The 13410-nt window shown below is 46.2% G+C and overlaps 1 protein-coding gene and 1 long non-coding RNA gene across 2 annotated transcripts in view; one reads left to right on the top strand and one right to left on the bottom strand.

Moving 5' to 3' along the window:
* Positions 1-5869: 5869 nt before the first annotated feature.
* Positions 5870-7399, bottom strand: LOC105942352 (uncharacterized). Its single transcript, XR_001168416.2, has 3 exons — positions 7351-7399; positions 6276-6395; positions 5870-6066 (listed from the first exon to the last, which is right to left on the bottom strand). It is a non-coding gene; the product is annotated as an uncharacterized LOC105942352 (long non-coding RNA).
* Positions 7400-7569: 170 nt separating this feature from the next.
* ATP4A (ATPase H+/K+ transporting subunit alpha) overlaps positions 7570-13410 on the top strand; it is a 54377-nt gene continuing 48536 nt past the window's right edge. Inside the window, exon 1 of the mRNA XM_058674120.1 lies at positions 7570-7868. Within this exon, the coding sequence (XP_058530103.1) occupies positions 7866-7868 (3 nt within the window). The 5' untranslated portion in view covers positions 7570-7865. The remainder of the gene's footprint in view (positions 7869-13410) is intronic.

Raw genomic sequence — 13410 nt, 5'->3', positions numbered from 1 at the left:
AGGACCAGTTCTCACAGGCTGGCCTAAGGCCCCAGACCTGTGACCCAGGCCCTGCCAGACCTCTGTTCCTGGGGCTAATGGACCTGGCACCTGTGGAGCACAGGTGAGCCCAAGGACCCAGGCCAGGCGATCTGGACCCCACCAGACACCCCACCCTCAGGGAGATGGTGGCCCAGGCCCACCCAAGCCCATTTGTTTTATCCAGGTTATTTCTATATCTAATTCAAGCATGTTTTTTTTAAAGATTTATTTTATTTTTATTGCAAAGTCAGATATACAGAGAGGAAGAAAGACAGAGGAAGATCTTCTGTCTGATGATTCACTCTCCAAGTGACTGCAATGGCCGGTGAAGCCAGGAGCCAGGAACCTCTTCCGGGTCTCCCACGCGGGTGCAGGGTCCCAAGGCTTTGGGCCATCCTCTACTGCTTTCCCAGGCCACAAGCAGGGAGCTGGATGGGAAGCGGAGCTGTCGGGATCTCACACACACTGGTGGGTCCATGGCCCAGCTTGACTTGGCTCACCTTCTGTCTTGGTAGGAATAGCAGTCTTGCCTGACCAGTCCACACTCAAACTGCCTCCTGTTGGGTGCTACAGCCCAGCTACACCCAATCCACCCTCAGATCCCCAGATTCACTTATTGAACCAACTCTCACGTGTTTCAGTCGGTGCTGAGGCCTAGCCCAGCCTGTCCACCCATCTTAGTTCTTGTGAGGTGCTAGAGTCAAGCCCAGTCTGGTACCCCTTAGACTCAGTCCACACCTTGCTGAGATACACTGCAGTCATGTCCAATGCAGTTTGTCAACCCCATTCCAGCTCTCACACTCACCAGTGAGAGCTACAATCCAGCCAGGGCATCCCCTTCGCTCCCCAACCAGGCCTGCTGCCAGCCATATCTCTTGCATGTGTTAGTGGTTGCTCTGACCCAGCCTGACATAATGCATCCCTGTCTTTGCTTTTGTCATCAGATGCTGCAGCCTGGCCTGTCAAGGCCTGCCCCCAGTCCCAACTCTCACTGGTGAGTGCTATAGCCTAACACTGCCCAGTATGCTCCCATCAGGTGCCCCCATCCAGTGTGCCCTACAACCGGTAGATGTAATAGCTTGCCCAGCATGGCCCACACTCCATCCTGGCTTCTGCACATGCTAGTGTGCTTAGGTTTGACCTGGCCCTGCTCTGCCCCCCTAGAACCAACCCACACACTTGCTGACAAGTGGAACTACCTTGCCTGGCCTGACCAACACCCAGGCCTGAATCATATGCTTACCAGCAGAAGCTATGGCCCACCGGGGGAGTTCCCCAAGTCCCTCACCAGGCCTACTTCCAGACGCAGCTCTCACATATACCAGCAGGTGCTAGGTCCTTACCCAGCATAGTTTGCCATGCTCTGTCTTGGTCTTTGTGTGAGCTGGTGGATGTGGCCTGGCCACATTGGGTGTGCCTATGGCTGCTGCAGCCTGGATCAGCCAGGCCTGTTCCCATTCCCAGTACCTAGTACCCATGAGTATTGGAGGGTTCCGTGGTCTTGCCTAGTTTGGCCCATCACTACCCCCAGCACTTGAGCAAACCAGTGGATATTGTAATTCCACAGGGGTGAGTCCACATATCCCTCACAGAATCTGCCCCAGATCTAGTTCTCTTGCGTGGTTAGCATCATGGTTCAGCCTAAAATTACCTATCCCCTCTTCTGACACTCACTGGCTGGTCCCCAGCCGTAGTTTTAGTGTATGCTGGTGGGTGGTGGTCTGTACTGGTTGATGCTAACTAGCCCAGCTCAGGTCTTCCATGTGGGCAGGTGCATCAGTCTGATCCAGAAAGGTCCTCCAGTTTCTCTCCTCCAAACCACTTTGTCTCACCCCCCTATCACTTGCCTGCAAGTACAGTGACCTTATTGATGGAAGTCCCCAGAAATCATTCCTCATCTGCAACATACTCCTTCAGTGGTTCTCCCTGAACAATGCACAGTCCCAGTGTCTGGGATCACATGGGTTTCCCATAGCCTGGTCTTCCCAAGTCCAGTCTTCTGGTGGGGTGGTATGCTGGCCTGGAGCTCTGCCTGCCCACTAGGAACCCAAACCATAGACTGGTCCCCAGATCTGGTCCTCTGGTACACGTGCTGGCCTGGGACCTTAACCTTCCTCCCGCCTGGGACAAAAGTGCATACTCGAGACTCCAGGACTGGCCCACCATGGCATACCACAGGAGTGTGGGTTTTTTTCCCTTGTCCCTCCCCACCTGAAATACGTGCACAATCTCAGGCCCACTCCGATAGCCCCCAGCCCCCAGCACAACTCCCAAGTCCCCAAAGCTCATGGAAGAGAGCAAAGCCTCTGACGATTCTGTCTCTGCAAGGCGCAAGATAAACTTTTTTTTTAAAGAAAAAAACTTCAGAATAAATATTATGAAATATACACGAAATATAACCATGGAAAACTACAAAATATTGCTAAGAAAGAAATTGAAAAAAGGTCTACATAAATGGAGAAATAGGCTATATTCTTCAATTAGAGCTGTTGAGTCAATGACTTGTGGATCTCAGTGACAAAGTGACAATATGCACAGGCTTTTTTTTTAATTGACAAGTTTATTCATAAACTTGTTTGTAAATAACTAGAATGGGTAAAACACCTTTGAGCTAGAAGAACAGGAATAGGGACTTGATGATCTTTTAATTAAAGGCTTGTTATAAAGTCGTAGTGATAAAGACTCTGGTTAGCAGCCTGTATAATGAAAAAGAACATTAAATTCTTGGTTCAGAAATAGATGAAAATATACATGGAAAATTGAGTTTTTAAAGGTTCCTAGGCAATTCATTGAAGAAATCTAGTCTGACGAATGGTCCTGGAATAATTGAATATCCATATGCAAAAAAACGAACACATCTCTGCTTTGCACCAAACAACAACGAACTCAGTCTGGATCCTAAGCCTAAGTATAAAACTTGTAGAGGAGAATATTGGAGAAGATATTTAGGAAAAGATGTACAACGATAAAAGTATTATTAAAAATTGATAAAATTGGTCTCCATTAAAAATGCTGCTGTTATTCAATTTCACCATTAAGAAATTTAAAAGACAAGCTGCAGACTAGAGGTGGTATATATATACCACATTTGACAAAAGGCTTGATTCCATAATATGTCACGAATGCTTAAACCCCAATAGTAAGAAGATAAGAGGGGCTGGTGCCATGGATCAGTGCTTTTTTTTTTTTTTTAAGATTTACTTATTTTTATTGCAAAGTCAGATATACAGAGAGGAAGAGAGACAGAGAGGAAGATCTTCTGTCCAATGATTCACTCTCCAAGTGACTGCAATGGCCAGTGAAGCCAGGAGCCAGGAACTTCCTCCAGGTCTCCCACGCGGGTGCAGGGTCCCAAGGCTTTGGGCCATCCTCTACTGCTTTCCCAGGCCACAAGCAGGGAGCTGGATGGGAAGTGGAGCTGCCAGGATTAGAACCAGCTGCCCATATGGGATATCAGCACGTTCGAAGTGAGGACTTTAGCTGCTAGGCCACCGCGCTGGGCCCAGTGGCTCAACACATTATTCTTCCACCTTCCAGTGCTGGCATCAAATTTGGGTGCTGGTTAATGTCCCAGCTGTTTCACTTCCAATTCATGTCTCTGCTAATGCACTTGAAAAGCAGCAGAGGGTAGTCCAAGTCTTTGGGACCCTGCATTCACCTGGGAGACTTGAAAGAGACTCCTGGATGCTAGGTTCGGATCAATTCAGCTCTGACTGTTGCAGCCATTTGGGGAGTGAACCAGTAGGTGGAAGATCTCTCCCTTCTGTTTCTACTTCTCTCTATAAATCTACCTTTCTAATAAAAATAAATAAAATATTTTAAAAAAAGGAAAGCAGGAAAAATCCAATTAAAATGGGCAAAATATTTGAATAGACAGAACTCCAAATAGGTTTATAGATGGCAAATAACTATTTGAAAAGGTGATAATGGAAAAGTCATCAGGGAAATGCAAGTAGAAGTTACAATGAGATACTTATGAGAATGACTGAAATTAAAAAGGCTATTCCAAGTGCTGATAAGGATATGGAGCCACTGAAACCATTAAACACAATAGCTAGAATGAGAAAATGGTAAAACTACTTTGGAAAAATACTTAAGCAACATCACTGGAAAAGATAATCTTTTTTTTTTTTTAAAGATCTATTTATTTTATTGCAAAGTCAGATATACAGAGAGGAAGAGAGACAGAGAGGAAGATCTTCCGTCCGATGAATCACTCCCCAGGTGAGCCGCAACGGCCGGTGCGCGCCAATCCGATGCCGGGAACCAGGAACCTCTTCTGGGTGCAGGGTCCCAAAGCATTGGGCCGTCCTCGACTGCTTTCCCAGGCCACAAGCAGGGAGCTGGATGGGAAGTGGAGCTGCTGGGATTAGAACCGGCGCCCATATGGGATCCCGGGGCGTTCAAGGTGAGGACTTTAGCTGCTAGGCCATGCCGCCGGGCCCTGGAAAAGATAATCTTTTAATCTGATATAAAAATATGCTTTTGTAGAAACTCTCTTTTCTGTAAAAGTTTCTAAAAAGTTAAGCCTAGTCTCTTCTTGCTCATAATTCACTGGCTCAGAGTAGATTGGTTCTGGGGACATTCGGTCCACCAGTTCAAACACTGGAAGGCAGTTATCATGAGTCAAGACCCTACAGTTTGATGGCTTGGGTTTGAATGCCAACTGTACTGTCACAAGGCTTAATGACCTAATGCGAATCTCTTGGCATCTCTGGCTTCAATTTCTATTATGAGTGAACTGGAGACCATAAATGTGAAGTACTTACCTTTCAGTGTCAATGTGGAGTTTTCATGAGCTAATATCCACCAAACTCCTTGGGCACTCTCTGGCTGGAACACAGTTTACTGATGACGTGGTTGAGGATTCAGCCTCTTCCTCCTGTAGTTCTTGCTTCCTCCTTGGCTCTGTACCATCCTGGAAACCCCAGGCCACATGGTAACAAAATGGCTTACCCTTACCCTTTGGGGTTGGAGTGAGGAAGAATGGTGTGGTTGTGAAAGATGTAAGCTGCCTCTCTATTTTTAAAAATTTATTTTGAAGGAGACAGATCTTCCATCTGCTGGTTTACTTCCCAGATGGCCAAAATAGCCAGCACCAGGCTAGGCAGAAGCCAAGAATTTCATTTGGGTATTCCATTTGGGTGGCAGGGGCCTAAACACTTGGGTTGTCTTCTTGCTTCTTTTCCCAGGTACACTTGAATGGAGCTGGATTAAGAATGGAGCAACAGGGACACAAACTGGTGCCCATATGAAATGCCTGTGTCACAGACAGTAGCATTACCCACTGCACCACACCACCAGCTCCAGCCTCTTTCTTGACTAGTAGTTTCAGACACCAATTAAGCCTCAGTGCTGCAGGTAGGGTCAGACTCCCCTTGGCTGAGCTAGAGTGTGGCTCCTCAACCTTCTAATGACCATGACACTGTTCTTTTTAGACTGTTCTCTACCTAGTCCATCTTGGACAATGGTGGTACAGTATCCCCATTTCCACTACTTTCCTTCTACACCATCTCCCAAAATTCTAGGAGGGTGCTGTGGCTACAGGTGACTTGGCCAGCTTCAGGGTTTTGCCAACAGACCTCGAACCCAAGTTAGAGCATTGATAAACGTGTCTAGGTTGTTGTTCAAAAACCCTTTAAGAAACAGGTACAAGACTGATTATTAGGTGTGTCCAGTCCCCAGCTTGTTAGCCTTTGGTATGACAACTGTTATATTGAGTGGTAGGTTAGAAAGAACATTTGAGTTTCTTCCTTTTTTTTTCCCCCTTGAGCTTAATTAGCTTGGGATTCCAAGGGTTGATGAGCCAAGTGTCCCCCTCGCCACAAATAAGTATTCACAACCAGGGTAATTGACACTGTTATATATATTTGATGATTTGTTCATGAGCTGGGAAGGGGGTTATTTCTGAAGTAAGTACAATGAAAAAAACAACAGGGGGATAGTGAAGATTCCCACAACAATGCCTGAGATAGCCATGTAGTACGCTCGTCTGGAGGTCTTGGCTGCCCGTTCATACTCATTCGATTGATTGTAGTGCATTGTCTGAAGTTCGGGGGGGGGGGAGGGAAGACAGGAGAGGAGGAGCTTAACAGTGTTACTGATTGTGGGACACTAAGGACCCAGGGTGGGCACTGAACCCACAAGAGGGGCTACCACTAGGGTTCCTAGCACAAAAAGAACAAGGGAGCAGTAAAGTTGGGGTCAGAGTGAGGATGGGAGAGGACTGGGGACTGGTGATGGTAGATTCTCACCTTGTGAGATAAGATCAAGGCTGCAGTGCCTAAAGGAAGACACCAAAGGAAGGCAGTAAGGGACAGGCAGAAGTGGTCATTAGCTTCGATGTCCATGTGGTCAACCATAAGTTCAAACTCCTAGGAGCAGAGAGCAGTTATGCCTGAGTGAGCCTTCTGGATCCTCCCGTTCCTTGCTACTCCATCCCCACTACCCCCACACACCTCTCCTTGTTTGCTAGAAGATCTTCATTAACGCACCTCCTTAACATTGACTCACTTCCCACCAGGTCCCCTCTAACCTCTATCCATTTTAACACCTTCCTACCCCTAGAATCTTCTAACCTTCCCTGTGGTCCCTTGCCTTTGTCCTATAACCTCTTCCCCAGCCTCCATCATATTTCTCACTTGGTCCTCTCTTCCTCTACTGTCTCCCAAGGAATCCCGGACTCTGATGGCACTCAAATGGCCTTCCTAAAACCCCAATTGGCCTCCCCATAACATTTTGTTCCTATGACACCATCACCACCCCCAAATCAGCCTTCCCTTTGCCCCCTCAAACACCCTACTAAGATGAACTTTACTAAACATGTGAACATTTTCCCTTTCATCAGCAAAACACCCGTTATAAATTCACTGTTTTATGATAAAGCCTCACCCTGCGAAGCTCCTCATGTCTACAATAGCTCTATTGACTGTCCCATCTATAAAACCCCCATTCCCTCATCCTGTGAATCCTTTATAGTCTTGATATGACCTTAAACTGTTGACCCCATAACTGCCCCGCCCCTAACCTCTCTGGTGATTCCTCTAAGACTTCCGATCACTCATCAACTCTGCGGGACCACCCATAGCCTCTGCTCTGTCCAGTTATAAAGTCTAACTGCCCGGTCTCCCTGCAACACCCCTCTGCCGGGAAACCAGCATGTTGATCCTTTGAACAACGCCATGGATGCATAACAGCTTCCCTGTTCCCCGCGGTGGCCTAGCGGCTGAAGTCTCCTAAACCCTAAATACTTCTCAGTTCGCCCGAACCACCCCTCTCCCCCCTAGTGATAACTCTTCTTGACCCCCTCAAACGTTCCCAGTAGGGTACCTGAACTTGGCACTATCAGAGAGCCACGGGGGGGGGGGGGGGGGGGGGGCTACTCAGAACCAAGGAAGAATTACCATGGAAATCAGACAAGCCCTTTCCTATTGGCAGAGGGGTGGCTGTGGCTAATTGGATTGCAGAAGCCAAGACCTGGCTGCTAATTGGTGTGGTGGTGGGGCGGGTCATTTTGGTTCTCTCAAGTGACTGGTCAACTTGGCTCAGGTTCCGCCTCCAAGCAGGAAAAAGGCGTGGCTTCCTCGTGCTGACTTCATTGCCCGGTCCCAGCCCAGAGCCCTGAGAGAGAATTGACCACACAGCGGGGAGGGGCCAGCTGAAACCAGGAATCGGGAGCCTCCTTCGGGTCTCCCAAGTGGGTGCAGGAGCCCAAACAAGTAAGCCATCTTCCGCTGCTTTTCCCAGGCCATTAGCGGGAGCTGGATCAAAAGTGAAGCTGCTGGTATAGGAACTTGTGACCGTAAGGGATTCAGGTTGCTGCTTGCCACAAAGTCGGCCCCTAAATGGTACTGTTTAAAATTTTATCTGTTGACTGCTCAAGGCTAGCATATATCTTGTGTACTGATACTGCAACCTGCAGGCTTGCTGACCTCGTTTTATTAGTGCTAGAAGGCAAACAAGTCAACTGTAATTAAAGGTTGTTGGACTCGGTCCAATCAGTATGCTATTTCTCTCTTTTTGTGACTTACTGTGTTGATCTGGACTTGCAGCTGGAGATTGAGCAGCCCACAACTTGCCAAGCTGTCCAAGCCCAGACAGCCTCAAAATGACGTGGGAGAATTGTACTGCTTGGTATCCCACCAGCCTGGCACCAACTTTTACAAGCGCCTCTCCCCAGGCATACGTAAATCATCAGTGTCAGTCAACACCTGTCCAAGTTACCTGCTCATACCTGCCTGACCGCAGGGGATGCGGTCTCTGCACATGTAGGACTCCCTCCCTGGCTGGGGATCCTGTGTAGAGATGGCCACCTGCACCACGGGGGCCCAGCTGAGTGACAACCTTTCTTCCCCTACCATGTGTCCTGTCACTAAGAAAAGTCTTGGGCCTGGCGCGGTGGCCTAGCTGCTTAAATCCTCGCCTTGGACACGCCAGGATCCCATATGGGCATTGGTGCTGGTCCCGGCAACCTCACTTCCCATCCAGCTCCCTGCTTGTGGCCTGGGAAAGCAGTGGAGGACGGCCCAAAGCCTTGGGACCCTGCACCTGTGTGGGAGACTCAGAAGAAGTTCCTGGCTCCTGGCTTCGGATTGGCTCAGCTCCAGCCATTGTAGCCTTTGGGGAATGAATCATCGGATGGAAGATCCTCCTCTCTGTCTCTCCTCCTCTCTGTACATCTGACTTTGCAATAAAAATAAATTAATCTTAAAAAAAAGACTTATTTAATTTTATTGTAAAGTCAGATATACAGAGAGGAAGATCTTGCATCCAATGGTTCACTCCTCAAGCGAGCCGCAACGGTAGCTGCTGAGTGCAGGGTTCACAAGGCTTTGGGCCATCCTCTACTGCTTTCCCAGGCCACAAGCAGGGAGCTGGATGGGAAATGGGGCTGTCAGGATGAGAGCTGGTGACCATATATGATCCTAGTGCATGCAAGGCGAGGACTTTTAGCTGCTAGGCTACCGACCTGGGCCCTTTTGTTTTTGTTGTTGTTGTTCTTTTATTTTGTCCTGTTTTTGTTTTTCAGGATCAGAACATCAACATCCTTTTCCAGTCCTAGTCTGTTGAATTTCTGTTGGGAATTCTTTGTATTAGTTGATGTGATCATGTGGTTTTCGTTCTCTAGGCAGTCAAGATAATAACTGATTAATGAATATATTCATTGATCTTTTTTCTAATATTGAATGAGCTTGGTATTTTGGGACTGAACTTCAGTTGTATTTTTTTTATTATTGCAAAGTCAGGTATATGAAGAGGAGGAGAGACAGAGAGGAAGATCTTCCATCCGATAATTCATTCCCCAAGTGACTGCAACAGCCTGTGCTGCACCGATCTGAAGCCAGGAGCCAGGAACTTCCTCCAAATCTGCCACGTAGGTGCAGGGTCCCAAGGCTTTGGGCAGTCCTCGACTGCTTTCCCAGGCCACAAGCAGGGAGCTAGATGGGAAGTAGGGCTGCCGGGACCAGAACCGATGCCCATATGGAATCCTGGTGTGTCTAAGGCGAGGACTTTAGCTGCTAGGCCACCGCACTGGGCTCGGTTGGTGTATTCTGTTTGTATACATCTTGTTTGATTGGATAATACCGTTTTGAATATTGTTCTGTTTATATTCATGTATAGCTTTCTGTTGATAATATATTTTATGGCTTTCGTGTTAGTATAATACTGGCCTCGTACAGTGAGTTGAAAATAGTCTCTCCTTTTTGATTTTGGGAGGAGACTCTATGGAAATGGAGTTATTTACTTGGTATAATTTGCCAATGAAGCCATTGGGTTCTGGAGATTTTCAGAAGGCTTTTAGTTACAACGTCAGTTTTTTAAAAAGCAGTTTATTTGAAAATGAGTTATATCAGAGAGAGAGAATCTTCCATCTGCTGGTTTACCCCCTGCGTGGCTGCAGTGCTGAGCCAGGCTGAGATTAGGATCCAATTACTTTTTCCAGATCTCTCAAATGGGTAACAGGGGCCCAGGCATTTGTGTCATCTTCCACTACTTTTCTCAGGTTATTAACAGGGAGTTGGATTGGAAGTGGGACAACCAGGGCACAAATCAGGGGCCATAAGGGATTCTGGTTTTTGCAGGCAATGACTTTACCCACTATGCCACAAGGCTGGCCTTAACATCAATAATTATTATGTATTAGGAATTATTCAGGGGTTGCAGTGTTGTGGCTCAGCAGTTTAAGCTGCTGCATATAATACTGGAGTCCATGTCAGAGCCTGGTTTCCAGTCCCAGCTGTGCTGCTTCCAGTCTGCTATCTGCTTATGTGTTGTCTGGGAAAGCAGCAAAAGGTGGCCCAAGTACTCAAAAACCTGTTACCCATGTGGGAGACCAGATGGAATTCTGGGCTCCTGGCTTCAGGCTGACCCAGCCTTGGCTGTTGCAGGCATTTGGAGAATGAACCAGCAAATAGATCTCTCCTCTCACTGCCTTTCAAGTAAATAAATATATTTTTAAAAATCATTATTAAAAACAAATGGTTTGTTTATTTCAGCATCATGATATTGTGGGTAAATCTGCTGTCTGTAGACCAACATGTTATATGGGCAATGGTTTGAGTCCTACTTGCTCCATTTATGCTCAAGCTCCCTGCCTATGGCCTGGGGAAGCAGTGGAAGATGGCCTGCATCCTTGAGCCTCTGTACCTATGTGGTAATCCTAGAAGAAGCTCCAAGCTCCTAACTTCAGATTTGCCATTGTGGTCATTTGGGGAGTGACCCAGCAGATGGAAAAATCTCTTTGTTTCTCCTCTCTGTAATTCTGTCTTTTAAATAAATTAAGTCTAATAAAAAAAAATTATACCAAGTTGCTTCACACCAACTTTTTAACAACAACAACAACAACAACAACAACAACAGATTCTATTTATTTGAGAGATAGTATTACAGAGAGGAGAGCTACAGAGATCTTCTATCTGCTGATTCACTCCCCAGGTGGCCATAATGGCCAGGACTGGGCCAGTCTGAAGCCAGGAGTCCAGAGCTTCTTCTGGGTCTCCCATGTGGGTGCAGGGACCCAAGCACCTGGGCCATGCTCGATAGCTTTCCCAGGCCACAAGCAAGGAACCGGATGGGAAATGCAACAGTGAAGGCTGAAACCTGTGGCACTGGTATGGGATACCAGCATTGCAGGTGGCCACTTACACCACTGAATCACAACACTGGCCCAACCCACACATTTTATTTTGCTGACACTGCCTCTTTGCTCACTAGATAAGAACCACCTCCAAATCAAAATTATACAGTAGATTCATGTCCAAGTAAAGGATTAAAACAATATATAAGAAAACAATATCCATCGTATATTAAAAGAACAATAGATTATGACCTAGTAAAATTTTCCCAAGAGTACAAAGGATGACTCATCAGGAAAAATTTGGTTAACTAAATCTGGATAAATTAAAATTCCACATATTACCTTAATAGATATTGGAAAATATCTGTTGTACTTCAACACAAATTTCTTTAAAAATTTTTTTTAAAGATTTATTTTTTTTTTAATTGCAAAGTCAGATATACAGAGAGGAGGAGAGACAGAGAGGAAGATCTTCTATCCAATGGTTCACTCCCCAGCGGCTATAATGGCTGGAGCTGAACCAATCCGAAGCCAGGAGCCAGGAACTTCTTCTGGGTCTCCCACACGGGTGCAGGGTCCCAAGGCTTTGGGCCATCCTCCACTGCTTTCTCAGGCCACAAGCAGGGAGCTGGATGGGAAGTGGAGCTGCCAGGATTAAAACCAGCACCTATGTGGGATCCTGGCACATTCAAGGCGAGGACTTTAGCTGCTAGGCTACCACGCCAGGCCCCAACACGAGTTTCTAATGAAAAGTATCTTTAAGCCAGGCATCGAAAACAACATATTAAAGCAGATGGAATTTTTGCCAAAAAATCTATATCAATTGTATGCTTTAATAGTAAAACCTTAGGAACAATATGACAATGCCTGCTATTATTAATAATACTTTGTATTTTATTGAAGACTTTAGCTAAAGAGCTAAATGAAAACTATAGAATGGAATCCTAAAACTGTTGAGAGTTCAAATTTCACATAGGCAATTCATGCATGTAAAATGATGGATTTTATACCCAAAAAGTTCAGCATGATAATCAAAGCAAATATTGACATGAGAAAATTATCCCAGTGAGCGTTTGGCCTGGTGCTGAGACACCATGATGGGCTGCCTGCATCTCATATTACAGTGTTTGCACTTGAGTCCTGTCTCGGCTCCTAACTCCAGCTTCCTGCTGAATACCATTTTGGGAAAATAGTCAGTGATGGTTGAGTGGTCCCTGGTACTCACGTGGGAGACCTGGATTGTTCCTGATCCTGATTTTGGCCTTGGCTGTTGTGAGTGTTTAAGGAATGAATCAGCAGATGGGACATCTCCCTATCTCTCTGCCTTTCAAATAAATAAAAATACAGAAAGAAAAAAGAAAGCATCCCAACAAATAACTTAGATTGCTCTGATAATAGCTTAGATTACCTAATGAAAGAAAGCTGTTTATTATAAATTTTTATTTAGTTTTTTGAAAATCAGAGTGACAAAGAAAGGGGAAGACAGCGAGAGACACCTTCCATCTGTTGGTTCACTCCCTAAATGATTACAATGACCAGGAGCCAGGAGCTGTATCCTGGATTCTCACATGGGGGGTGTGGCAGGCTGGAGCCCAAGTATTTAGTCATTGTTGGAGCTGAGTTGGAAACAGAGCAGCCGGGACTTGAACAAGTCCTCCAATATGGGATGCTAGAGTCACAGGTGGCAGGTTAGCACATTGTACCATAATTCCGGTCCTTATAAAGGTGAACATTTTGATCAGTTTGACCTTGTAATAATAAAACATATCTTTGGGCCCGGCGGCGTGGCCTAGCGGCTAAAGTCCTCGTCTTAAACGCCCGGGGATCCCATATGGGTGCCGGTTCTAATCCCAGCAGCTCCACTTCCCATCCAGCTCCCTGCTTGTGGCCTGGGAAAGCAGTGGAGGATGGCCCAAAGCCTTGGAACCCTGCACCCGTGTGGGAGACCCGGAAGAGGTTCCAGGTTCCCGGCTTCGGATCGGCGCGCATCGGCCCGTTGCAGCTCACTTGGGGAGTGAATCATCTTCCTCTCTGTCTCTCCTCCTTTCTGTATATCTGACTGTAATAAAATAAATAAATCTTTAAAAAAAACAACAAAAAAAAACGTATCTTTATAACAGTTCAATAGAACTGAAATACCTGTGAAGTTATCTGCAACACAGGTATCAGAAAAAGCATTGACTCCATGAAAAAAAAGGAAGGAAAATGTTATCAACCGTAAGAAATAGACACCACAGAAAAGTGGGAGTTAGATAGCACACATGATTTCTAAAAGAAACCCAAGTGATACAGATTTAGGTCCTTGATCCATT

This window comes from Ochotona princeps, chromosome 16, assembly GCF_030435755.1.
Source record: "Ochotona princeps isolate mOchPri1 chromosome 16, mOchPri1.hap1, whole genome shotgun sequence".
NCBI classification, from domain to species: domain Eukaryota; kingdom Metazoa; phylum Chordata; class Mammalia; order Lagomorpha; family Ochotonidae; genus Ochotona; species Ochotona princeps.
This window is presented reverse-complemented; position numbering and strand designations above follow the sequence as displayed.